This window comes from Puntigrus tetrazona, chromosome 2 (assembly GCF_018831695.1).
Source record: "Puntigrus tetrazona isolate hp1 chromosome 2, ASM1883169v1, whole genome shotgun sequence".
NCBI classification, from domain to species: domain Eukaryota; kingdom Metazoa; phylum Chordata; class Actinopteri; order Cypriniformes; family Cyprinidae; genus Puntigrus; species Puntigrus tetrazona.
This window is the reverse complement of record NC_056700.1, coordinates 5,803,494-5,827,128: the sequence shown is the minus strand read 5'-3', so window position 1 is coordinate 5,827,128 and position 23,635 is coordinate 5,803,494. Positions and strand designations below refer to the sequence as shown.

The 23,635-nt window shown below is 37.4% G+C and overlaps 4 protein-coding genes across 11 annotated transcripts; 2 read left to right on the top strand and 2 right to left on the bottom strand.

Annotated features, from left to right (window-relative positions):
- Positions 1 to 878: 878 nt before the first annotated feature.
- Positions 879 to 2,977, bottom strand: dusp28 (dual specificity phosphatase 28). 5 transcript variants are annotated; one of them, XM_043223481.1, is made up of 4 exons: positions 2,578 to 2,977; positions 2,302 to 2,319; positions 1,688 to 1,918; positions 879 to 1,271 (listed from the first exon to the last, which is right to left on the bottom strand). In XM_043223481.1, exons 1-4 carry the CDS (start codon positions 2,590 to 2,592, stop codon positions 1,146 to 1,148), a joined length of 390 nt encoding a protein of 129 aa, XP_043079416.1. In that variant the 5' UTR covers positions 2,593 to 2,977; the 3' UTR covers positions 879 to 1,145. The 5 variants fall into 5 exon arrangements, with proteins under 5 accessions (XP_043079416.1, XP_043079423.1, XP_043079431.1 ...); XM_043223488.1 differs by having other exon boundaries at positions 1,688 to 1,915; positions 2,578 to 2,975; XM_043223496.1 differs by lacking the exon at positions 2,302 to 2,319 and having other exon boundaries at positions 1,688 to 1,915; positions 2,578 to 2,975.
- A 347-nt stretch (positions 2,978 to 3,324) lies between these two features.
- Positions 3,325 to 18,236, top strand: wdr33 (WD repeat domain 33). 4 transcript variants are annotated; one of them, XM_043223006.1, is made up of 23 exons: positions 3,325 to 3,525; positions 6,286 to 6,508; positions 6,590 to 6,658; positions 6,740 to 6,844; positions 7,034 to 7,129; positions 7,240 to 7,391; positions 8,812 to 8,909; positions 10,400 to 10,526; positions 10,705 to 10,859; positions 10,949 to 11,027; positions 11,159 to 11,269; positions 11,343 to 11,437; positions 11,525 to 11,611; positions 11,692 to 11,831; positions 12,635 to 12,787; positions 12,941 to 13,666; positions 14,364 to 14,427; positions 14,551 to 14,782; positions 14,890 to 14,961; positions 15,462 to 15,607; positions 15,696 to 15,797; positions 16,875 to 17,072; positions 17,155 to 18,236. In XM_043223006.1, the coding sequence occupies exons 2-23, from the start codon at positions 6,305 to 6,307 to the stop codon at positions 17,322 to 17,324; spliced, it is 3,381 nt and encodes a 1,126-aa protein (XP_043078941.1). In that variant the 5' UTR covers positions 3,325 to 3,525; positions 6,286 to 6,304; the 3' UTR covers positions 17,325 to 18,236. The 4 variants fall into 4 exon arrangements, with proteins under 4 accessions (XP_043078941.1, XP_043078937.1, XP_043078949.1 ...); XM_043223002.1 differs by having other exon boundaries at positions 14,548 to 14,782; XM_043223014.1 differs by lacking the exon at positions 15,696 to 15,797.
- A 344-nt stretch (positions 18,237 to 18,580) lies between these two features.
- On the bottom strand, positions 18,581 to 19,958 carry sft2d3 (SFT2 domain containing 3). The gene has a single exon (XM_043223424.1). It carries the CDS (start codon positions 19,497 to 19,499, stop codon positions 18,825 to 18,827), a length of 675 nt encoding a protein of 224 aa, XP_043079359.1. The 5' UTR covers positions 19,500 to 19,958; the 3' UTR covers positions 18,581 to 18,824.
- Positions 19,959 to 20,503: 545 nt separating this feature from the next.
- On the top strand, positions 20,504 to 22,913 carry si:ch1073-184j22.2 (dual specificity protein phosphatase 14). Its single transcript, XM_043223450.1, has 2 exons — positions 20,504 to 20,911; positions 21,673 to 22,913. The coding sequence occupies exon 2, from the start codon at positions 21,677 to 21,679 to the stop codon at positions 22,241 to 22,243; it is 567 nt and encodes a 188-aa protein (XP_043079385.1). The 5' UTR covers positions 20,504 to 20,911; positions 21,673 to 21,676; the 3' UTR covers positions 22,244 to 22,913.
- Positions 22,914 to 23,635: the final 722 nt, after the last annotated feature.

Genomic DNA, 23,635 nt, shown 5'->3' with positions numbered 1-23,635 from the left:
TAGTACATACTTTAAGACAAGACTTAACATACAATGTTCTTTAAAACATGTTAAAATACAGTTTTACAATACAATGTACAGCAATCAACAAAGACATGTTAGATTTGATAAACAATTTAAGAGATTTTGGGATTAACTTTGACAGTGGCAAAATAAGGCAAAACATTCAACTGCGTCAGAAAACATGCACTGAGAAAAACATTCCTGAGAAAGGATATAAATATTCAAAACAAATTTATACGAAGGAAAAAAAGAAGTAAAGAGATACAAACACAATTTTAAATGGACTCTTTGATACAAAGGCATACAATTACACTTAGATGAGTACACTCTTTGTAGAAGGGTAAAGTGAAATAACTGCTTTTGTTTTTTTACAACAATTATTTAGTAGGTAATGTATAATTGTGAGGTTTCTAGCAATTTGGAGGCTTTCTAGATTTTTTAAAGGGGTGTTTCTGAAAAAAAGATGGGGAAAAAAGTTGAACGGACAGGCTTTCTTTGGAGAACCAAGCCTACTTTAATAACCTGAAATTGGTCTGAATGTATTGTGTTACGTATGATGTTTATATTTTCACATATAGGTCTATCATGATAATATTTCTTATATAACCTATAATTTGTAAAAACAATGGTAAATATAAATAATATTTATATAATGTCTATAAATGGTACAGCAGTGGATAAGGTTTACTTTTGGAGGAATGTAAAAAGATAGACAACGTGTCTCTGCTTCCTTCCACTATAGGCAAATGGAAGCCAAATCATCATATCATATATATATATATATATATATATATATATATATATATATATATATATATATATATATATATATATATATATATATATATATATATATATATATATATATATATACACATACTCCTTTTTCTTTTTAAAATATAATATAATCGTTATCACACTTTATCAATCAATCAATCATTTTTATTTATATAGTGCTTTTAACAACACAGGTTGCATCAAAGCACTTTATAATCATTCAAGGCACGTATCATTATTATTGTTATTATATGGCATTTTTTATTTGAAGAAAGCTTGAACAGCGACATGTCTAAAGCCTTAGCTATTATAAAACTCCTGAAGATTTTGTTGAGATTGTCATATCAGAAAATGTTGGTATGAAGTCAAAGTGGAGAGAGGTTACATCTGTGGCTGGACGATTTCCTGATCTTCAGCTCCTGTTCATATCGCTCCAGCTGAGTCCAGAATCCAGGGTTAGGCTCAACTACTGATCTGGCACTTTTTACTACCTAATAGAACAAACGGGAAGTACAGAAGAGAAACAGGAAGAAGTAAAAAAAACATTAAATTCTGGAATAAAAATCTAGAATGCAGTGGCTTTTCATTATCAGTTCGCCTGCAATTCAGCAATGATTACAATATGAGTGATGTACATTTTGATGTCTTGTGGCTTTCTTTATTTTGTGCATTTTATACTACATTGTAGTTTTGTTTTGCTTTACCTTGCTGCTTGCTTTTTTTCCTTATGATAACACTGACCAATAAAATATCAGCAACCAAGAAAATAATGAATGACTGCACATATAAATAAAGCGTTAGATATCTATTTAAAAAACTAAACTTTCATTTAAAAAGAGCCTACGCATAAGCTGCATGTGTCCTGACCACAACTGTTTTATCAATTTCACATGAACACTATTCATACCTGGAAGGCATCTGTCAAGGTGAGACCCTGATGCTTCATTAAATAGGCCACACAGACAGTAGCTGAGCGACTCCGTCCATTCTTGCAATACACAACAGTGCGGCCTCCCCTTTCTGCCTCACTGGCTATGGCATCAGCACAGTGGTCAAAATACTTGTATAGGTCTTCTTGAGGGTCATCATATACAGGTACACGCAAAGTGCTTACCCGCATAGAGGGAAAAGGTTGCTGCTTAGAAACATTAATACAAAGAGTGACCTCCTCCTTCTGGATAAGTTCATTGCTACAGGCTGACCGGGCATTACTGATCAGCAGACAGTCTGCAACTGAGCTTAACTGCAGCATCTCTAACTGTATTATTGCATATATTTGACTATATGTTTAAAGGAACATCAGACCTATTAAATAGTCATTATAATCACTGGTCCACTGGGTCCTGAATTTTCTTAATATATATGTTAATTAATATATAGTCATTTCATTTAGGTTCTGTAGATACAAGTGTTATTTCAAAAGAGGTAGATGCATACAGCAGATCGAATACTAAATTATGATTTATACGTCATCAACAAGGAGAATGGTCAGATGTCTCAACCACATCTTAATGCCCTTACACAGAAAAGTCTTGTGAGCTGTTGATTAAATAAGAGAGGAGAGAACAAACACATACAAAGTCACTGCAAAAAGTCACATACAACGTAAATAATAAAAGGAAAAACAATAAAAGGGAAAAAAACATTTGTACAGTAAACAGAATGTACAGTAAAGTGCTGAATTTGTTCACGGAGCATGCTCCAACACTAGGTTTAACAGCGCGGATATGCTTAGCCATCCAGCCTTCTTCAAAACACTACATAAACATTGAGCTCAGATTAAGAAACCATTCTGACCTGCAGATTAGGCATGGGGATGATCCTCGAAGCGGATGTGTCAGACCTTCCTCATCCTGTTCGCCACAACAGTCCCAATGACAGGAAAAACGTGAAGTGAACGCACATGCAGCTAATTTACCCCGCCCATTTATACCAATATTCGCTTTCCTCTCCTTCAGTAACCAGTGTAGATTTAAAATAGCTCTGTTACTTGAAACCCAAGCTTGACATACAGTTGAGCCAATCTAGATTTGATGTCTATGCTGACGTTTTGTCGCTGGAAAACAAAAACAGTTTGACCTTTGTAGTCCAAATAACTCAGTTGGATAATTTATTTACAATTTGTTGGCAAAAGTGTCTGGAGAGGTATGAAATTATTCAAATCTCACCTTCCGTTTATTTATGGCAATCGAACCATAGCCCCACCTAATGGACAGTTATGTATTTAAAATTTAAAGAAAAAGTTCGTCAAGGTATGTCAATTAAATTGTCTCAGTTTTCATTTTATGTTAACTGAAGAAATGATCACATGTGTTCAGAATGAGGTGAAAGTAAGTACACAAGAGTAAGCTGAAATTCTGGGTTAACCAAACCAAATAATCAAACAAATAACTAAATAAAGAAGAAATACTAAATAGTAGAAATTGTATAACTATTTCAAAATAATACGTAGTATGTAACCACATTTGTTCTTCACCCCATTTGATTGACAAGTAAATAAACACAGTGACGCAGTTCTCCCGCCGATGCGTCTGACGTCATGACGTTGTTTCGGAGTTCAAAGCAACGAGAAGAGCGGAAGCCTCGAGATGGAGGCAGGGGGTTAATTAAACGCGAAAAATAGCGAATTAAGGCGCACTCTGGAGACAGTTGACATTTCATTTTCAGAAAGACATTACAATAGTCTCCACAAAGAAGAGGCGTGTGTTAAATTTAGATTAATAGACTCAGCACTGGATATTTTGGGTGAGTTTCTCAAGTATTGACCGGGCGCCATTTAAACACGCTGTACGGGAGACAGGGAAAAATACCCACTCTTACAGCCAACACACAGCTAGCTGCTTCAGCCGACAGATTCTGCACTTAAATAAACAACACACTTGCTTTAAGGAGATTCTGTTCTCGTTCTGATAGACAGTGTAAATGTGGCCTGTTTGTAAGGGCCTGTGGTAGCATCAGGTATTGTGTTAGCTGGCTAAAGGCTAACAGACATCGAACTGAAGAGAGACATTTGTCGACTTCGAACAAGAACCTAAAGGTATAGATTATGCATAAGTCGCCAGTTAGTTTCGTTTTAGCGTACATTTAAAAGATCCGTATCTTTAATAATTGACTCCTGTGTTTTAGTAAGTTTGAGCACTACGTTACGAGAGTGCGGTGTGTAACACGCCGCCTAAAAAGACAGTAAACAATTACAATAAATGTTTTTCCGGCGTTCACAAACACCTCCATGTTACCCAAATAACGTTTTTATGTCAAACATTTCAAGTCAAGTCGTATTGTATGTGCGACAGTGCACAAATGCACAGGATGTAGGGTATGTTTTTCATTAACAGCCATTAAATCCAGTTCTTTTTCAAAAATGCAGCTGCATCGACTTAACTCTCAAACTATTTTAGATGAAACCGTATATGCGGCATCTATGACGAATACACGTTTAGCCGTGCTGATAATAAAACGTGTTCTCTCTTTATCTTTAATGCGTTTTTTTTCATCATTAACCGTAGTACACTAATTACTCGTGGACGGGAAAACTGGGTACCGTTTAGACATGCATTGTTTTTGTGTGTGCGTGGTGGTGTTTTTTGTTTTTGTTCCCCCATTTTCACTCCCTCTTCACAAATTAATTATTTGTACAAACTTTTAGGGTGTTAGAGTACATTAGGACAGTGCTTCCCAGTTGGTTTTGGTTCTTGTCCAAAATTTTACATTGAACCTGACAACATTGTTATACCAATACATGTAGGCTAAATTTAAGGAGCAAATCAGCTTATAATGCCTCGTAAGCATGGTAAACATTACCATGTTTTACAGTGCAAAGTTATATATATATATATATATATATATATATATATATATATATATATATATATATATATATATATATGCTGTTAACATGGACTACACAGAGTAGATAATATATGAATTCTTTGTCTTTTGAAGTTTAATGACTTAATTCTCTATGGCTAATTAAAAAAACTACCAAATGACAAATTTTATCTCAAAAGTACATAGATCTTATATCTCAATTTTATTTAGTTGTTACTCACCTTTTCCTGAAAGAACAGCAGCTAATTCGTCTATGGTGTAAATTAGTTGCTCTTTGATGTCCAATAACCATACCCACAAAAAAAAGCACGTCAGTATGTGTGTGCATACAAACTTGAGCACATGAATGTGTTTTCTTAGGCATTAGCAGCACAATTCACTCTTATAACAGACTAGTTTTGACAGTTTAGTACACGCCACTTACAGTGTATTTGACTCAAACTAATGTTGTTTGTATGAAATGATTTGTATTTGTATTGAGAGAAGTAATCCATCACTGAGATCTTATTTTATGTTTGTTTAAAAAAAAAATGTTAGTGTAATTTATATCTGCTTTTTAGGAGTTAGATTTCAATAACATTTGTATACTTTTTTGCCACACTGTGTATTACAGACTTATAACAACTATAACAGGATTACGTAACACCACAGAGAAATGTATCATATCTGGTTATATTACGATAACTGAATATTAGTGTAGTATTTTATTTATTTATTTTTACAGTGAAATGCCCTATACATGGTTTTGAGTCTGGTGCTCTTGGAACCATAAAACAATTATTTAAAACAGTCACTGATGTAATTCCAACTTTTATGTGTGCACTGGTGTTTTTTGTGGTGGTGTTTTTGTTTTTTGTTTTATATTGGAAAAGCAGTGAAGCTGGTACCACATCATTGTCAGTGTCACCAATATCAACTGATTTGTTTATTTACCTTTCCTTTTTTTTTTTTTTTTTTTTTTTTTTGGAACATTGTTACACTAGGTAAATTTATTTTGCTGGCAATGCTTCAAACTACATATGAAAATTACAAACCAAAGCTGTTTTAGATACTACTGTTTCATTATTTTGAAGGGTTACAGTGAAATGTTTAGATATATTGTTCCAGATGCTCAACATCAATAAACATGTATCTCCTTTGTCAGAGATGTAAAATTTTCCTGTCCATTAATCTGGAAAAAAAAACTTTTAAATTCAACTTGGGTTTGCTTTGATATTGATTGACCCCATAAAAAAAAATGACAATGATTACAAATGATTTACCCTTTGTGGTTTGCCATCTTTTGTTATTTGATTTCTCTGTTCATTCCTCCTAAACACATTTCACATCCCTAAGAACTGCTTTGATTATTGATGCTACGATCAATGGTCTACTGTTTTTTTTTTGTCTTTTATTTTATTAATTTGTTGCGCTAAGCTAATTTTAGATTTTAGGAAGAAACCTATTAACCACAAAAGTTACAGGTTAAATGTGACTATTTCAAACCTTTAGAGTGTTGTTTTAATGCTCCAATTAATTTGAAGAATTAGCACCTGTGAATATCCATTTGGGATTACATTTCTGTTTGTGTCTTTTGTTTCTTTTTCTTTACCTCTGCAATTGGTTGTTTTGTTTATTAAAAAAATAGCCAGTCTAATAAACCGAAAACTCACAATAAATTTCTTCTCACTTCCTCAGGTGTTACAAAACTGTTACTATGGCAACAGATATTGGCTCACCTCCTCGGTTTTTCCATATGCCTCGGTTCCAGCACCAGGCACCTCGTCAGCTGTTCTACAAGAGACCGGACTTTGCCCAGCAGCAGGCTATGCAGCAGCTCACTTTCGATGGCAAGCGCATGAGGAAAGCTGTGAATCGCAAGACCATTGATTACAATCCGTCTGTTATCAGACATCTTGAGGTATAAGCCTTACGGAAGTTAACGGAGTGTGGCAGTGTAACATCTGGCAAATGTAATCTCTGACAAATTTCTCCATTTCAGAATCGATTGTGGCAACGTGATCATCGAGATTTCCGTGCTATTCAACCAGATGCAGGCTGCTACAATGATGTATGTTTTACTACTACTTTGCTTGGTTGTCATGTTTATTCTTGCAAGTACATATATTTATTTATTTTATTTTTTTTGCAGCTTGTTCCTCCAGTTGGTATGCTTAATAACCCTATGAATGCTGTTACAACAAAGTTTGTCAGAACCTCCACCAACAAAGTCAAATGCCCTGTGTTTGTTGTGCGGGTAAGTCAAATTCAAATTTCAAATTCAAATTTTAAGTAATTTGAATTTGTTAAAGTGTTAAACTTTGTTAAAAGTGTTAAACTTTTAATTTGATGCATTGTCATTTGTTGTTTCACTATATTACCCATATACAACCAACTCCTTTGGTTATTCTTAACCTTTCCTTGCCCTTTCCTTGCCTTCTTACAGTGGACTCCTGAAGGCAGGCGACTTGTAACAGGTGCATCCAGTGGGGAGTTTACTTTATGGAACGGGCTCACATTTAACTTTGAGACAATTCTTCAGGTAATCAGAGACCATATCCTAGATTTGTCTCACACCACCCTTAACTCAAAATCTTAGAAGCGTGCTAAAAGTTCCTTATCTAATTATCCCTTTTTATTTTTCACTCATAGGCTCATGATAGCCCTGTCAGGGCAATGACCTGGTCTCACAATGACATGTGGATGTTGACTGCCGACCATGGAGGTTACGTGAAATACTGGCAGTCCAACATGAATAACGTCAAGATGTTCCAGGCTCACAAGGAGGCGATTAGAGAGGCCAGGTCTATACACAATCTACCATTTTCTGTAGTTAACCCAAGCCTGTTACTGCCCCTGCAGGGGCAGTGGTCTGCCTGTAGGGGGCTCTCCTCAGTGCTGTCAGTTCTGATATACTCTTCCCTGTGCTGCTCAATGTTTATGTCCTTTATTATTGACACGTGTGTGTTGTTGTTGCAACACTGCATTTATTTGTCACCTGTGGCTTTTGAGTTATGTATTCTCATCTTTTATATACATAACTTCTATGTACAGAAAAGGTGTATTTTTCACACTTTTAAATAAAGTATTCCCAATTATTTATATTTTAAGGTGATGACATACAGTCTAGAATAAAAAAGGGGGGTGTGGGGAAACAACCGTTAAAATGACCCTCAGGGACAAAAGTGTTTGTTGGAAGGGTTTCTTGGAGCCTCCATAGTGGAGGAGATTCTTGCACTGGTCTATTTAAAGGAAACGCACACGACTAAGTTTTCAATTCACAGTGGTTTACCGGTGAGACAGAAGCTGTGCTGGCCCTACTAGCCATCAAAGTTTTTGTCACGCTTTCAGTCAGTCCATAATAAATATTCTGCATTAAATAAAGTTTTATAATAATAAATATTTACTTTAATACAACTCTATGGGTATAAATGCACATGGAAACATTATCATCCACATTGAAATCCAATTCTGACAATACAGAGTATGTAATGTTCTTTCTAATGTAATAAAATGCAGTTTCATTTACAATATTTCTAAAACCAAAAATGAAGCCACAAATTTAAATCCTGAGGTTATTAGATCATGTAAATGGCTCATGGGTTGAAGTAAATCAGACTGAAGAGAGTCTTTTGCTCACTTCAGTGGTTTATTTCTGTTTTTTTCTATGCTTTAAAAAATGTAGAGTAAGAACACCTGAGAACTGTGGGTAATGTTTGTATTTTATGGTGTTAAGTGGATTGATACTAATTATGCCTTATTTGTGTGTAGAAATAGCAAAATAATGGTGTATGTTGAGAGGTCAAAAGAGTAAGTTGGTGAACTGAGGCTGGCTCAGTTTGCTGAATGCTTGTACCAGCTTGTGTGCCCTCTGGAAGGAAGAGCAGTATGTGTAGGGATGATTGTATTTGAACCTATATGATTGAACTAAAATAATTACCTTTCATGTGCACATTCTATTTTCTGATGTTGTACAGCAAAGATCAGAATACAGAGAAATGTGCAGTCGGCGTTAAATATGCCTTTAATTTTAGCTTGTGGTATTAGAGATGCATTTAAGCAAGTTATGATAGGATTGTTCTGTAGAGTAAGTTGTCTGCTAAGGAGATGGATGGTTCCTTGTCAGATCCACTCAAAAGGCTCCCGCAGGGTGTAAGGTGTCCACCCCACAGAGAACTGCTATGTTATCCTTCATTGTTGATTCTCTCCCTGCTGTGTCTTCAGTTTCTCTCCCACGGATAATAAATTTGCCACTTGCTCTGATGATGGAACTGTACGTATCTGGGACTTTCTCCGCTGTCATGAAGAAAGAATTCTGAGAGGTATGTTACGTAAAGATGTGGAGATATTCACAAACGCTTTCCTTTAAAAATAAAATAACACTCTCATCTGGGTTCACAAAGTCATGATAGAGTTCACGTTATTCACACACATCTGCTAGTTTATTATTTTTATGGGTTTGAAATTTGTTTTAATATTCATTAGATCTTGTGCTTCAGATTGTAACTAATTGACTGATCAAACACTGAACCTGGTAAAATGATTTTAAAATCGAACATAAATTCTAATAACTTTATAATGATGTTTACAGTGTCTTTTTTTAAGGAATGCTTGTACTTTCCTTAGAATTTTGAAATATATATTTAAAAATCCTTCTAAATATCTCTTCACACAATTTGGTGGTTGCATCTAATAGCCTGTTTGGGTGGTAAACTGTAGTATAGTTACTAAACATGCCTGAATACATATTGTAGGGCAGTGTTGATGTGGTACTGCAGCCAAGCAAAAAATAATGTTACTTTCTAAAAAAAAAACATTTTCAAATCTAAAAATTATTACCCATTTCTGTTGACTTTGTTTGGGGAAAATGTTAATTTAGCCATAATTTAAAATATTTGTGATTTATTGTAATACAGTGATGATGAGGTATTGGCTTTTTTCAATATCAAAATCATGCATGAATGTAAAACAAGTAACTTGACCTGTACCATTTAAAAAGAAAAAAAAAAAAAAAAAATCAACCTTAAATGCACAGACATCAACACATGATAATAAACGTATTTCAAATAAAGTATAATGAAACTAAAATGAAAAACATGTACAATACTTTAAAACCTTTTTATAATTTTTCTATTCAGTTCAATATTAGTACCAGTCAAATGTTATTTCAGATTTGAAGCTTTCTGGAATAATAAAGATTAAACTTAATTAAGGAATGCACACTGTTGTTCACTAAGTGTTCAGACCCTGGACTATAATCAAAGAATGGTCGGCTTTTTCACATTTTCCACTTTTTTTAGTGTCTGAAGGCTACATGTCTTTGAGCTATTTGTCTTCCAGTGGTCTGGACTTGTATCAACAATAGAATTTTTGTGCTCTAAATAACTTAAACTGCAGACTTTACTCATTTTTTCTCATGTTTTCATTTATCCCAATCAAATAAAACACAGCTATTAAGTATTTATGCAGCTTTACCAGACATTAAGAATAAGTTTCGTGTTCACAATTATTTTTGTGACATCAGTTGCACAATGTGCCCTTTAAAATAATGTTTTATGATTTTCCTGATTCAGTGGCATGTGACTCGAAATGGAGTTCGAATGTAATCAGTTTTGTTCTGGCTGTTGCTTGTCTTTGCTCATTATAGAATTGTAATTAAATATTATAGCATACCTATGTGTAATGCTAAAAATATGTTCAAAGTTTAAAAATAGTTTTAACAATATTGCTGTGAAATAGAAAAGAAAAATTAGTGTGAATACATAGTTTCTTTTTTATTTTGACGCTCATTCAAAAGTACATGTGTTTCCAGGTCACGGAGCAGATGTGAAGTGTGTTGATTGGCATCCCACGAAGGGCTTGGTGGTATCTGGCAGCAAGGATAGCCAGCAACCTATCAAATTTTGGGACCCAAAGACTGGACAAAGTTTGGCAACACTGTAAGTTTTACAGATGCCTGTAAAACATTAAAATATTGTGATTTTTGTTGCCCATGTTTGTTAACAGATGGGGTCGCATTTTGATGCATCGCTAACCTTGGTTTGAGTTAGAGTACTTAATCAAGAAAGAGGTATTAGAAAGAGCTATTCATTTTTTGTCTTGTGTTTTATCCTTTAGACATGCACATAAAAACACAGTCATGGAGGTGAAGTGGAACCTTAATGGCAACTGGCTGTTGACAGCGTCACGTGACCATTTATGCAAACTGTTTGACATTCGCAACCTCAAAGAGGAGCTGCAGGTTTTTAGAGGACATAAGAAAGAAGCCACAGGTATATTCCTAATGAGAATGTGTATGGTCAAGCTGTATACTTATACGTTGTAAGCGCATACAGTACATTTTCTCTTTTTTTTGTTGCAGCTGTAGCTTGGCACCCAGTTCATGAAGGCTTGTTTGCCAGTGGAGGCTCTGATGGATCACTGCTATTTTGGCATGCAGGGTAAGCATCATTCAGATCCTCTCTGTACTGTTTAACCATATATGGTAGCGTTAGTTAAAAAGTAATACTCTGTGGAGTAATTTCAAATTGTGTGTTATTTGACTGCTGAAGTTTTTTAAACATTTTGCTAGTGTGGAGAAAGAGGTTGGAGGAATGGAGATGGCTCATGAAGGAATGATTTGGAGTCTAGCCTGGCACCCCCTGGGCCACATCTTGTGTTCTGGGTCTAATGACCATACCAGGTAAGTGTGTTTCAATATAAAATGCTCTAGTTTGCATAGACTCTAGCTCATTGCTCTGTGATCGCTTCCTCAGCAAATTTTGGACAAGGAATCGACCAGGGGATAAAATGCGGGACAGATACAATCTGAACTTGTTGCCTGGAATGTCAGAAGATGGAGTGGAGTATGGTTAGTATTCTTCGACCTCCTGAAATTTCAAAGCCCTTTAGAAGATTTACATATGAATTCATAATGCTTTATTTTGGGTAATTCTAGATGACATAGAGACCAATAGTGTTGCAGCCATTCCCGGCATGGGGATCCCAGAACAACTGAAGGCTGCAATGGAACAAGAACAAACTGGTTAAGACACTAATACATGCACAGTCAATTTATTGAAGTCCAATTGGTTGGTTATATATAATTGGTATTTATGTGCTCAGGCAAAGAGATGGTGGCAGAGCCTGAGATGAGCATTCCAGGGCTGGACTGGGGAATGGAAGAGGTGATGCTGAAGGACCAAAAAAAGCCCCCAACGAAAAAGGTTCCTTATGCAAAACCAATTCCAGCTCAGTTTCAACAGGTCAGTATGATCATCTAACACTTTGGTGGATTTAATTTTGTATAGCCTTCAGTAACAGAGCTTTACATTACAGCCTAATCCCAATCCTGTTTTATGACCCTTCACCTACCCCTTCTCCTTGTCCTTTAAAACAGGGTGTCAAGTGGTAGGGGTTACCGTTGTTATCTCCTACAGTAAACACACCTATGCTGGTGTGTGTTAGAGCCTATTACTATTTTATATTAATGCGCTGCTTACTGAGACACACACACACTTCAGAGATTGCGCAAATCTCACATCCATATGCAGGTATATTACAATAGGCAGTTTTGTATGTACAGGTATATTATGTGCAGATTCAAAATATAGACCAAGTATGTGTGTTAAATAAATAAGTGTATAAATGTGTGTGTGTTCCACGTAATCCAAGTGTTCATGAGATGGATTCTGGTGCTCAGAGCCCTCTAGCATTGACCAGATTGAAACAGTTTAAAGAGGAAGTGTGCTGGATGTAAAGTGTCCAGTGTGATTTTCTTAGCCATATTGCTCAATCATTTGTATGCAGTCTGTAATGTGACTGTTAGCAAACTTTAGTGATTTTTATTTTTTGGCAAACTTTTTTATGCTAAATTTTGAGCTCATTAAACAGTTTGTGTAAATGCATCTAAATTACATTTCAGCTGCTTCAGCTGAAATATCATTTGTGCTATTGGTGGCTGCTGAGCAAAAAAGTTAATATCAAGTTCTGACCGCCAGACAGGTTTTGATGTTGTAAGTTTTAATTTAGCTAATGCGTGTTCGTCATGTTTTGATTTACTCATTAGGCCTGGGCAGAGAATAAGGTTCCAGCGATGCCTCCTGGAGAGGTTCCAAAGGAAAGGAAGGATGAGAAGACAGCAGATGGCAAAAAGAAGACCCAAGCAGAGATTGAGCAGGAAATGGCTGCCCTGCAGTATACAAATCCAATGTTGCTCGAGGTCTGAAAATATGATCACACATACAACTTTTGTTTTTTACAGGACATTGCTACTGAAGTATGCATGTACACCACTTACTAAAAAAAAATGATTATATTGGTGTCAAATTATTATAATTATAATGATTAATTATATTATTAAATTATATTTTAGCAACTGAAGATTGAGCGAATGGCACAGTTACAAGAGCAGGGAATCCCTTCCCCTGGTGGACAGTCAGGGCCAATGCCACCCTTTCCAGGGCAGGGTGGTCCAATGCCCCCTCCCACACAAGGATTCCCTCAGTCCATGCCTCCACAACAAATGTCGCACAACATGCCTCCAATGGGACCGGGTGGAATGCCTGGTCCTTTCATTCCTCCAGGCCAGATGGGTCCACCAGGACCTCCCATGCACCAGGGTCCCCCTCCTCAGGGCATGATGGGTCCAGACATGCATGGACCTCCACGTCATCCAGGCTCTCACAGGAACATGGGTCCCCAGGGTCCTCCTGGCATGCCACCTGGCCCCAGAGGCATGCAAGGACCTCCCCCAACAGGAATGCCCCCAGGTTCTGGTGGTATGATGGGACCACCACCACGAGGACAAGGGCCACCACAGGGAGGTATGATGCATCAGGACATGAGGGGTCCTGTGCCTCACGGAAACATGGTAGGCCCTCAGGGACCCATGCCAGGGAGTATGATGGGACCTCCACCCAGGACGCATGGTAATATGCAGGGCATGGGAAATATGCATGGAATGGGGCCTCCTCCAGGGGGTATGCATGGACCACCAAATAACATGCAAGGGCCACCAGGAAACATGCAGGGCCCTCCACCATATATGCAAGGCAAACCACCACACATGGGTGAAGGAAATCGTGGACAGTTCAGCCAGGTAAAGAAACTGTTGAAATAAACACATCCATGAATGTTTTGGACAGAAATATGTAACTGAGGCTAAATTTGCACAACGACAATGTAGTCAAAAATAGAAACGTTTTTCACTTGCTTTTTAAAAAAGTTTACCTATACGCTACAATGTTTTCAAAATGATTAACGTTGACACTTATTTAAACTACCAAAAACGCTGTATTACATATACAAGGCCAGTAGTTGGCACTGTCTCCTTGCTAGTAAACAGTACTTGTAAGGAAGTGACAATTATCTGATGTATATGATTGTTCTCCAATACTGGTTGTAATATTGTCAAAGTAAATCCACACTTTGCTGAAGAAGCATTAGCATTAACTCTTGAGCAGCAACAACAGCATATGTTGTATATGTTTGTTCATGCTTGCCTTTTAAAATCAATGTGTAGTGCTCATGCCTACATACCTGACACAAACTGCGCAAGAGCATGACGTCACTGATTTCAAGATTACTGTATTGTGTGTTTACACAGAAACAATAACAGTGGTGTTTTTAAAAACTAGCACTTTTCAAAAACTGTTTTCAAAAATCTGCATTCAGTCCCCAATTTTAAGCGAAAAAGAGTTGAGTGTTTTGGGCTGAAAACAGTGTCATGTAAACAGCCCCTGAATAAAATTTAGTGTACAATCTATTTCTGAAATGTCTTTCAATTTGTCTTTCAGGGACAGAATCCTGGGCCTCAATCAATGATGCATGGAATAGGACAGCAGGGACCTAACGGAAAAGGTAATACTCCGTGAACAACTCTTTTGAGAAAAGTTATTCATATGCAAGATAATTTAATCTAGACTAGTATGAGAATAGTTAATAGTGACTTGTTTGCGTTTCCCTTTCCGTTTGTGCCAGGAGATGGTCCTCGAGGACCACCTAACCACCACATGGGACCCCCACCAGATCGACAGGGCCCTGGTCAGGGCTCAGATGGAGGCCAGTACTGGGGTGATGATGGGGGTTATCAAGAGGGCTGGAGAAGAGGCCCTGGGCAGGAATACTCTGTAGGTCACAGAGGAATCTCTGGAGGCCCATGGGAGGGCCAGGAAAGGTTTTCCTCACATGATGGAGAGTACATGGGACATGACCGGTATGTTTCATTCAGCACAGTGTAAACCTATAAAGCTGATTTTGTTTAATTGCTAGAGTCCTGTGAATTAGAGTCTGAAATATGTGCCTTGTGGTACGTCTTTACAGGTATGATGGGTATGAGGACTCTGGTGAGGAGTTTGACCAGAGGCCGAGACGGCCACCACATGGAGAAGACTCGTAAGTGTAACATGCCATCTGAGATGCAATTCTTGATTTAAACAGTGGAAACTTAAATCTAGGGTATGCTTCTAACTGTTGTGTTTTGTGGAAAGTTGAATGTTCAAATATACTCTAATCATGAGCCTGTACAAACATGTTCCACCAAGTCACATGCTTTGTTTTATGATACTTTACCTGTTCCTGCAGGTATGATACATAGTTGTCATCTTTTTAATGAACTCACAAACTTGAACAGATGCAGATGCCTTATGAGCTCCTTGAGCCATTTTACTTCCCAGCATATGTAATGTTCTTAAACTGGTTCTTTAAAGCAAACATAAGTGTTGCCACCTATTTGACCCACCAATTCAGAATTAAAATAAAAAATGTACTTTATACCCTTATAATAAACCTTTATAAACATGCAAATTTTTATAGGCGTAATTGTTAATCAGTTTTGACTAGCATTGTCAACTGATAAGTACATGACATTTTATTGTCTGGCTCTGAATGTGTAGATACAGGAGGGGTGGCCCAAGTGGTCGTGGTGGAATGGGCGTATACCAAGATGAGTATGGTGGAGACGAAAGCTTTGATTCTCAAGAAGACATGGGCCAGGGTTGGGGAGGAAGAGGAAGACCACGTGGTGGGCCACCAAGAGGAGGTAAAACCTTTTCTATTCACCTGTCCATCAGCTCACCTTGCGTCCATTAAAACTGAGGTGTCAGGTTTGAACATGACATCTTTCTTAGGTGGTGTAGGAAGAAAGGGGCTTCTCCCAACTCCTGATGATTATCCATGTCACTATGAAGGCGGAAGAAACCAGGAGGGCTGGGAGGGAGGGCGAGATTCAGGTAGAAGTGCATGAAGGGGATGCCAATACCTGTTCTTGTTGTTGCAGTGCAGTTAGACATGCTTGATCTAATTTCTATTCATTCACTAAGGCCATAAAGCTGAGTGCATACTGATTTTAGCCCACATTTTACAGTCACAGACAATTTTTGAGATCTGCAAAAAACATAAAGGTCAAAGTCCAGTTGGAAAACAAGCTTGTTAGGTATGAGAATTGCAACATGTTCTATGACTTGCTTCAGAAACAAAAGCAATGTAGAGAGCAGTAGCAGGAAATGAGCATTGAGAAGCCAAAAGGAAACCGTGGATCTACGTAATATGTTTTGTACCATTTATATTTATTATGTATATATAAAAGCACATATAGTGAATGTTTTGAAAATAGTTACATGTATTAAGGTGTGTGTGTGCGCGTACACACACTAAGCGTTTATACATGCATGTGCTTGTATTTATGTATACATAATAAATATATTATGTGGGGGTGGGGGGGGCGTATTTTCGATGCAGTTAATCATTTGACACTTTTAGAAATACTGAAATAAGTAGAAAATTTAGTATTGCTAATATAGGATGTAGATGATAACAGTATATAGTTTGTGGGTAATCTAACTTTGAATTCTTTGTGAAGAACAGAAAGCCCTTGCCTAAGTCTGACTTAAACATTGTATTGCTTCATTTTTATTTGTCACTTCAGCTTCATTTGTAAGCACAAATTAAAACTTAAAACAAATGGAGCCTAAGAATACTGTTGTGGCAGTCACTTAATTATATTATCACTTTTTGGGGGGTTTTTTCTGAGAAAATGTTTTCCACGCTACATATTAAGGATCTGATTTACTTCAGTGTACATTGTTGGCACATGATCTATAAAAAGTGTTCACAATGTACACTCAGGTAAATCATATTGTCCACCTGTGCCCCATCAAGACAATGAATGTTGTACAAAATTAAGAGTAAAGCAGCTTGGGTATTGTTTTCTTAAGTCCTGTAGCATACTCGTTATGTAAAAGTGTTGCATGGTTCAAGCTTAACATCAAGGATCCAAAAACATCATGCTGGTTTGTATGTGTGTTCAGGTCATGAGAGTTATCGGGAGGGTCAGCGCCCAGACCACAATATGCATGACAGTCCTTCTCCAGCCAGCAGAGAACGATCCTCCTCTCTACAGGGCATGGACATGGCCTCGCTGCCTCCACGCAAACGGCCATGGCATGACGGACCAGGCACTGGTGACATGGACTCCCCCGGTGCAGGGCCTGATGAAAGAGGAGCGGGTAAGGGATGGATAAGTGACATTTGTTTTAATATATGATATTAGTATGCAAAATGCCTTATGTATTTTACAACTACCCATAGGTCGACCATCACCAAGAGACGAAGGAGGGTATGGGCATCCATCACGGGGAGGAAGAGGTGGTTGGAGCCGTGGTGGGCCGCCCAACCCAGGTGGTCCTGGTCCTAATGTGGGTCCAAATACCAGGCGAGGGGCTCCACGTGGTGTTATGAGGGGAGGTCGCGGACGGTAGAAATAGTCATACCTGCTTTTCTGGGCACAATGGGGTACAACCGACTACAGTGAAGACAGGGTAAACAAAGAACCACACATGGCTACAATACCAGCTTCCTTGAGGGTCTGAACAGTTACACAGGCTTGGACAGATATCTGGAAGCACTTCAGCAAAATTAGCATGGAACCCTCACTGGAGACTAAGGTTTAGCTTTTTCTCTATGATGTATTGGATGGAAGGCGGTGGTACCAGTTATCCAGGGCCAGATGACCCTTGCTACCTGCTTGGTTGTACACATGGTACATGGACCTTGTTCTAACCTTACATCAGCACTGAGAAGAATAACTGATGTAAGAGGGGGCTCGTCATAGTGCAATGAGGAATATGTTTTGTAATGGACTGACTGGTCCAGGAAATTTTATTTGTGATGCATGGTACGACTCTGTGAAATCTTAACAGACATCACTTCCCTGCACTGGGCAGCTGACCTGCTTTGTGATTAACTTGGACAGTGGCAGCTGAATTTGTACCAGCACCTAAGCCCCTTCTTTTTTTTGGCTTTAAAGCTTCTGATATATAAAACACAATGTTTTGTGTACCATTGATTTCCTCAGTCAGATTCTGTCATCCAGCAAATGTAAGTCAATCTAGGTGAGGGCCAATGTTGCAACTGGTATTATCTTGTGGACTGTCTATTGCTAGAGAAAAGTGAACTCTTGAATGTTTCATTCCCCCAGTGTCTCAGCGCTGTTTATTTAATTTCATTTTTATGTAAAATAATGGATATAATCTTTCTGTAACCTTACCAGGCTACTTTGAGTGACAGAGTTACAGACTTTGTTTCCGTGTGTACAGTTTGTCACAAAATTTGTCATATTGTTTTGTCCTTTTTGTATGAAACCATAATAGACTGTGCAAAATTTATGTAAACCTTTTCTGATCTGGTCATTTTTTTGTACCCACTCCTTAGTGGTTTGTCTGACACTGAATATTCTTGAAAGCAGCAATGTCGGTCCTGATTCTTGAGAACTCTCTTTTCTGCATTTCTCTTGAAGTGCAGTCTTTACCACCCTGAGATTTTCTATTGCTCATGTCTTCTTATCGTGAATTCAAAGGCAGTTCACAACTTAATGTCCCTCTTATATAACATGCCTGATTTAACTCATCAGCACATTAGTAACATTTATGACCAACACCATATATGATGCAGAAGTGATATGTCCTTAAATAAATGGCTTTCCTTTAATCATGCTTAAGGAAGAGAAAGACAAAAGTAATGTTTAAGTTTATTTACAAAAAGTTAACTATCAAGAACAGTTCAGAAACATTAAAAGGTAAGTAGTATTTGATGTCTTGGTCATAGGTATGGTCCCTGTCACAGTGGAAGTCACAACACATTTAGATGTCCCCATCCACAGAATGCGGTTTACGCTGAACTCCAGACCAGTCACTCAAAAAATGTGCGAAAACAGAGTATCTTCCGTGATTTACAAAAGTCCCAGTGCGTGAAATGCCTTATTATATAGGCATGGCTTTACCAGTCACAGTTCTTTTAATAGCGGACGCTGCCATGCCACCGACGAACCTCATCCCAGCACTCCCACCCGGCAACAAAGCCACGATGTAACCGACAATAGCAGCGATCTGAAAACAGGCTCCAAGCGCTGTGAGCAGCGTGCTGTGAAGGTTCAGCGCCGCATACAGAGTGCCCACCAGAGAGCACAGGTACACCGCGGCTCCCGGTGTAGGAGTCGCAATGAGTTTACTGGGTCCGCGGAGGATCGCCGCCCCGAGGAGAGCGAACACGGATCCGAGCGACCACAGCAGAGCGAACTTACGCGCTTTCAGTAAGAGTAAAGGAGCGTAAAGCGCCGACAGTCCAAAGCACAGAGCAGAGAAGAAAATACACGTTCCGAACGCGATCAGCCGCTGGGAACGACTCATGCCCGGCAAACACGGGTCAGGCTCTGATGACCACGGCCACGAGAAGCCGCTGCTCGATCCTTGGCCTGATGACGGTCCACGGCTGCTGGATCCAGAGAACGGACTCGACCACCTGCCGAACCAGCTCCCCGGCACCGAGGTGGATTCATCGATGTCTATTGCAGTGCTGGAACTGGACTGTGATATCGTCTTTGCGCCGCTTTTAGATTGAGCCAAATATTCCTGGAGCTGTCTGTTTAATTCAGCCATTATTTAATGTGTGGATCGCAAACAGGAAGTTGTGGCATTGCGATGACAACGATTTACTGTGACGTTGCTGTATGCGACGGATATACGCCCACGTGGTACAATGACCCCTTATTTTTCTGTATTTAAAAGATACTTAATTTAAAACTACTTTCCATGACTGGAATATGTGAAAAGTTCAAAGGAATAAGAGACTTCGATCTCTAGGAGGAAGAATGAAGAGACTATTTTTTGTTTAATATGGTTAATTTAAAAAATGGTTTGTGTGACTTTACACACTTTAAAACGGCGTGTCCTTTTCCTACATGGTTTGTGAAAGTTGTTTGTGTTGATCACAGAAGTCGAGGCGTGCGCTACTACAATCCATAATCACAAATAATGTAAACTTTTGAATCAATAATGTATTTATTATTTACAGGTGGAGAATAAACACCTTTTATGGGAAATAGCTCGTGTACTAAATAAACACAAAAAAATAACATGCAATTTTCATGATCCCTTTGCATTTTATATCTAATTAATCACAAATTACATTTGGCTGTGGGGAAAAAAAACTCAAAACATTATTTTATCCAATTTTTGTAGTAAATGAAAACATTATACATAGCTTTAGAAAAATGTTTTTTTTATTTTATTCAACATGAAATGATTTAGGCCTAGACCTACTAATAGCTAAATAAACATAAAACTATGGAACATAAAAGAAGATCATCTTCACACAACGAAATACCTACTTATTTTGTCCCACAAAACAAAGTATATTATTATATATATATATATATATATATATATATATATATATATATATATATATATATATATATATATAAACATATATATATATAAACAGACAGTATTTGTGTGTGTAAAATACAGCACAATATTAACTTATTGTTTACTGAATATTTGTCACATTTGCGCTCCCGTTTTTTGGGACAAAAACAGCAATACTGAGATATAATCACGATAACTCTTATAATAATACAGGTGTACTTTTGCCCCAATTTTAAGAATTTTAGGTCATTAAAGAAACGTAGTATATATTGTCAAAATAATTATATTCATAAAATTAATCTCACATGCTTGTGTGTGTGTATTTATATATACATAGTAAATATGCAAAGTACACAGACGTTGTGTACGGAAAAACTATTTTGGATGCGATTACCTATTGATCAGCACTAATACGTAACATTTAATATACTGATACTGATGTTTCTTTGGTTTCATAAACAGACAGGCTTATGTCTGTCGCATGAAGCGAATGGCCCACAGGCAAAGAGTTTAAAATTAGTCTCTCTCTTCATTGGCCAGCTGTCTTCAAAGCCTTTTTAGGGTTTGAACTTGCCAACAGGGGATCCAAAGCACAGTGAGTGTAGAGCTCAAATGTGAAAGAGACCACACCAAGGGACCAGGTCAGTTACTCAAAGTTTTAAAACACAATGCAGTAAATTCTAAAGACAGGTCAGATATATATTTAAATAGACTATATTAAAATGGTGTACATGTAAAATTAATTGATGTCCTCAGATGCCTGGATTCAGCCTTCCAGGAACTTATAGAGGACAAACAGTTTGTGACAGTGGATTCATAAACTTTATGCATTTGAAATTCATCATTCCATATTGTAGTGGAAAGTTCATGAAAATGAAAAACGCTGCTCGTGTGTTCATTTTACTTAGTACACATGAGTCTATTAGCTTGTGGACCTACAGTTCTTAAATAATGTATAGAGGTCAATGCTGTAATTCTCATTATTTAATATATATTAGTTTTTTTTCATAAATACATAATATCTGTTAGTTTCTTCATAAATACATTCATACATACAGTGACTTTAATACACATCTTGTGCATCATTGTACTTTGTATACAAAGATGTGGTATTGTTAATGTTGCTTGTTGCCTGTTGTTTCATGCTTTATAAAGATTTGTTATCAAAAATTTTTACTTTGAAATTTTTACACTGTTATTTTGTTGTTGTTGTTGTTTTTTGGCCTATGTTCTGTGAACATTGCTTCTACCTGTACATTAATTGTTTATAAGAACTATATAGAACCAAATAATAATAAAATATTATGGAAATAGCTTTATTTCCAAACTTATTCTAAATTCGTTTAGTACATTGTTGTTGTTATTTTTAATGAAAAAACTGATATCATTTCTTTCTATGCAGCCACATGTCTATATCACAGATAACACCAACTCTCTTCCTGAGTGGGGCTGATGCTCCTTTGAATCAGGCACTTATGACCCGTAAAGGCATTACACTGATCGTGAATGTGACCCTATCCCACACCTGCCCTATCTACCCAGGTGTGGAGTGCATCCGTGTTGCAGTGCCCGACCTCCCAAATGCCCGTCTAGGTGATCATTTTGACCATGTTGCAGCTCGAATCCATGGCAACAGATCTGGAGGGACCCTAGTGCACTGTGCTGCGGGCATGAGTCGCTCACCTGCTTTAATAATGGCCTACCTCATGAAGTATAAAGGAGTGACTCTGCGACAGGCGCATAACTGGGTTAAAGACAGCAGACCCTACATATGCCTTAATACAGGATTCTGGGCCCAACTTCTGGACTATGAGAAGAAACTCTATGGTAAGAATACCGTCAAGGTGGCTGAACCACTGGATCCACTTCCAGTACCTAAAACACCAAAACTGCCTTCCAAGTACAGCATGAGACGGTGTCCTTCTTCACCAAGGCTGAGTCGACTCAGAAGATTCACTTCCTTGGCTCTTTAATCAGCAACATCAAAGCGATCTTTTGGCAAAAGTGGACTTGTAATAATTTCTATTATTAAGGTCAATGAAATTTTCAGGATCAACGAGATCTATGCAGTGAAAGAAAGTACTTTAACATGACTGTTTTGTTTTTCCACTAGCATGTGATTTTAGGAGACTTTTAGCCATTTCCTCCTGGTTTCTAATGAATTCACTTTCAAGGATGTTTATTGTTTATTCGTTTTTTTGATGTGGCCTGGCTGGAACTCCGGGAATAAAAAAAATCTTGAAACTTAGTATGCATTATTTAACCAACAGAGGACACTCTTGTAGCATTCCAGTTTTTTTTCAACCGCTAACAAGCATTGCTTATTACTAAAGCCCCGTTTTCAAAGCTGTTCACACTCTCAGAAGTATATGCGGACCAAACTAAATAATTTTCCACTGCTTTCAGACAAAACCAAACGACCACATTTTTCAAAATTCACAAACACATTCAGATCGGAATGTCCGTTTCTGCAGGAATTATATTGAATATAAAATCTTAGCAGAATGTTTATTATGGAACTGAATAATAATTATTCCAAACACAACTCAGTGCAATTTCAGCCAAAACTAGTCCTATTTTTGTCTTTTCTTTTCTTTCTGTCTAACTGTTTGTCTTTCTTTCTTCTTTTTTTTTCATTATCGTTTGATAAATGGATGGCTTTGGAATAATTTTTATTGGAAAAATGGATTAGGAAAGATACATTGGTGGTGAAAATAGAGTGTCAGAGAGAAAGGAACACTCACAGTACTGAACATCTATCCATATATTCCAGACATTTGTCCCTTATTGGGTCATGAGGCTGGAGCCTTTCCTGGGTCAATCACACACATTCATGTTCACCCACGCTACAGTCTCCAGTTCACCTGTCCTGTATGTCTCTGGATTGTGAGAAAAACCCAGAGGAAACCAACATCAACACAGAGAGAACATACAAACTCATTTTTTCCCTCAACTTTTCTATTTATTTTTATATAGTTTTTTTTCCATAAGTAAATTTTGTAAATGTTGATGGGATTTTGTTTGTGGTATATACAGAAATAGTAAATGCCACTTTTCTCATTCATTCTTTGTACTGTAATACAGAAGATAAAATGAAAATATGTTATTCTTATCCAATAATTCATTTAACAAATCATTTAAACTTCAAAGATAAAAGTTAATAGATTATGTAATGCTCCCTTGTTTTTAGTGTTTTGTTTTTTTTAAACCAGTGTGTTATGACTGAAATGTATGTTTTCTGAAAGAGATTTGTTTGCAGTGTTATGATGAAACAAGCTCATTTTGAGACAGATATGAAGTGTTTTGTTGGTTTGGGTGAGTTGAACCATTGGGTCAAGGTTCATGTTGCTAATGCAGACTGTGAA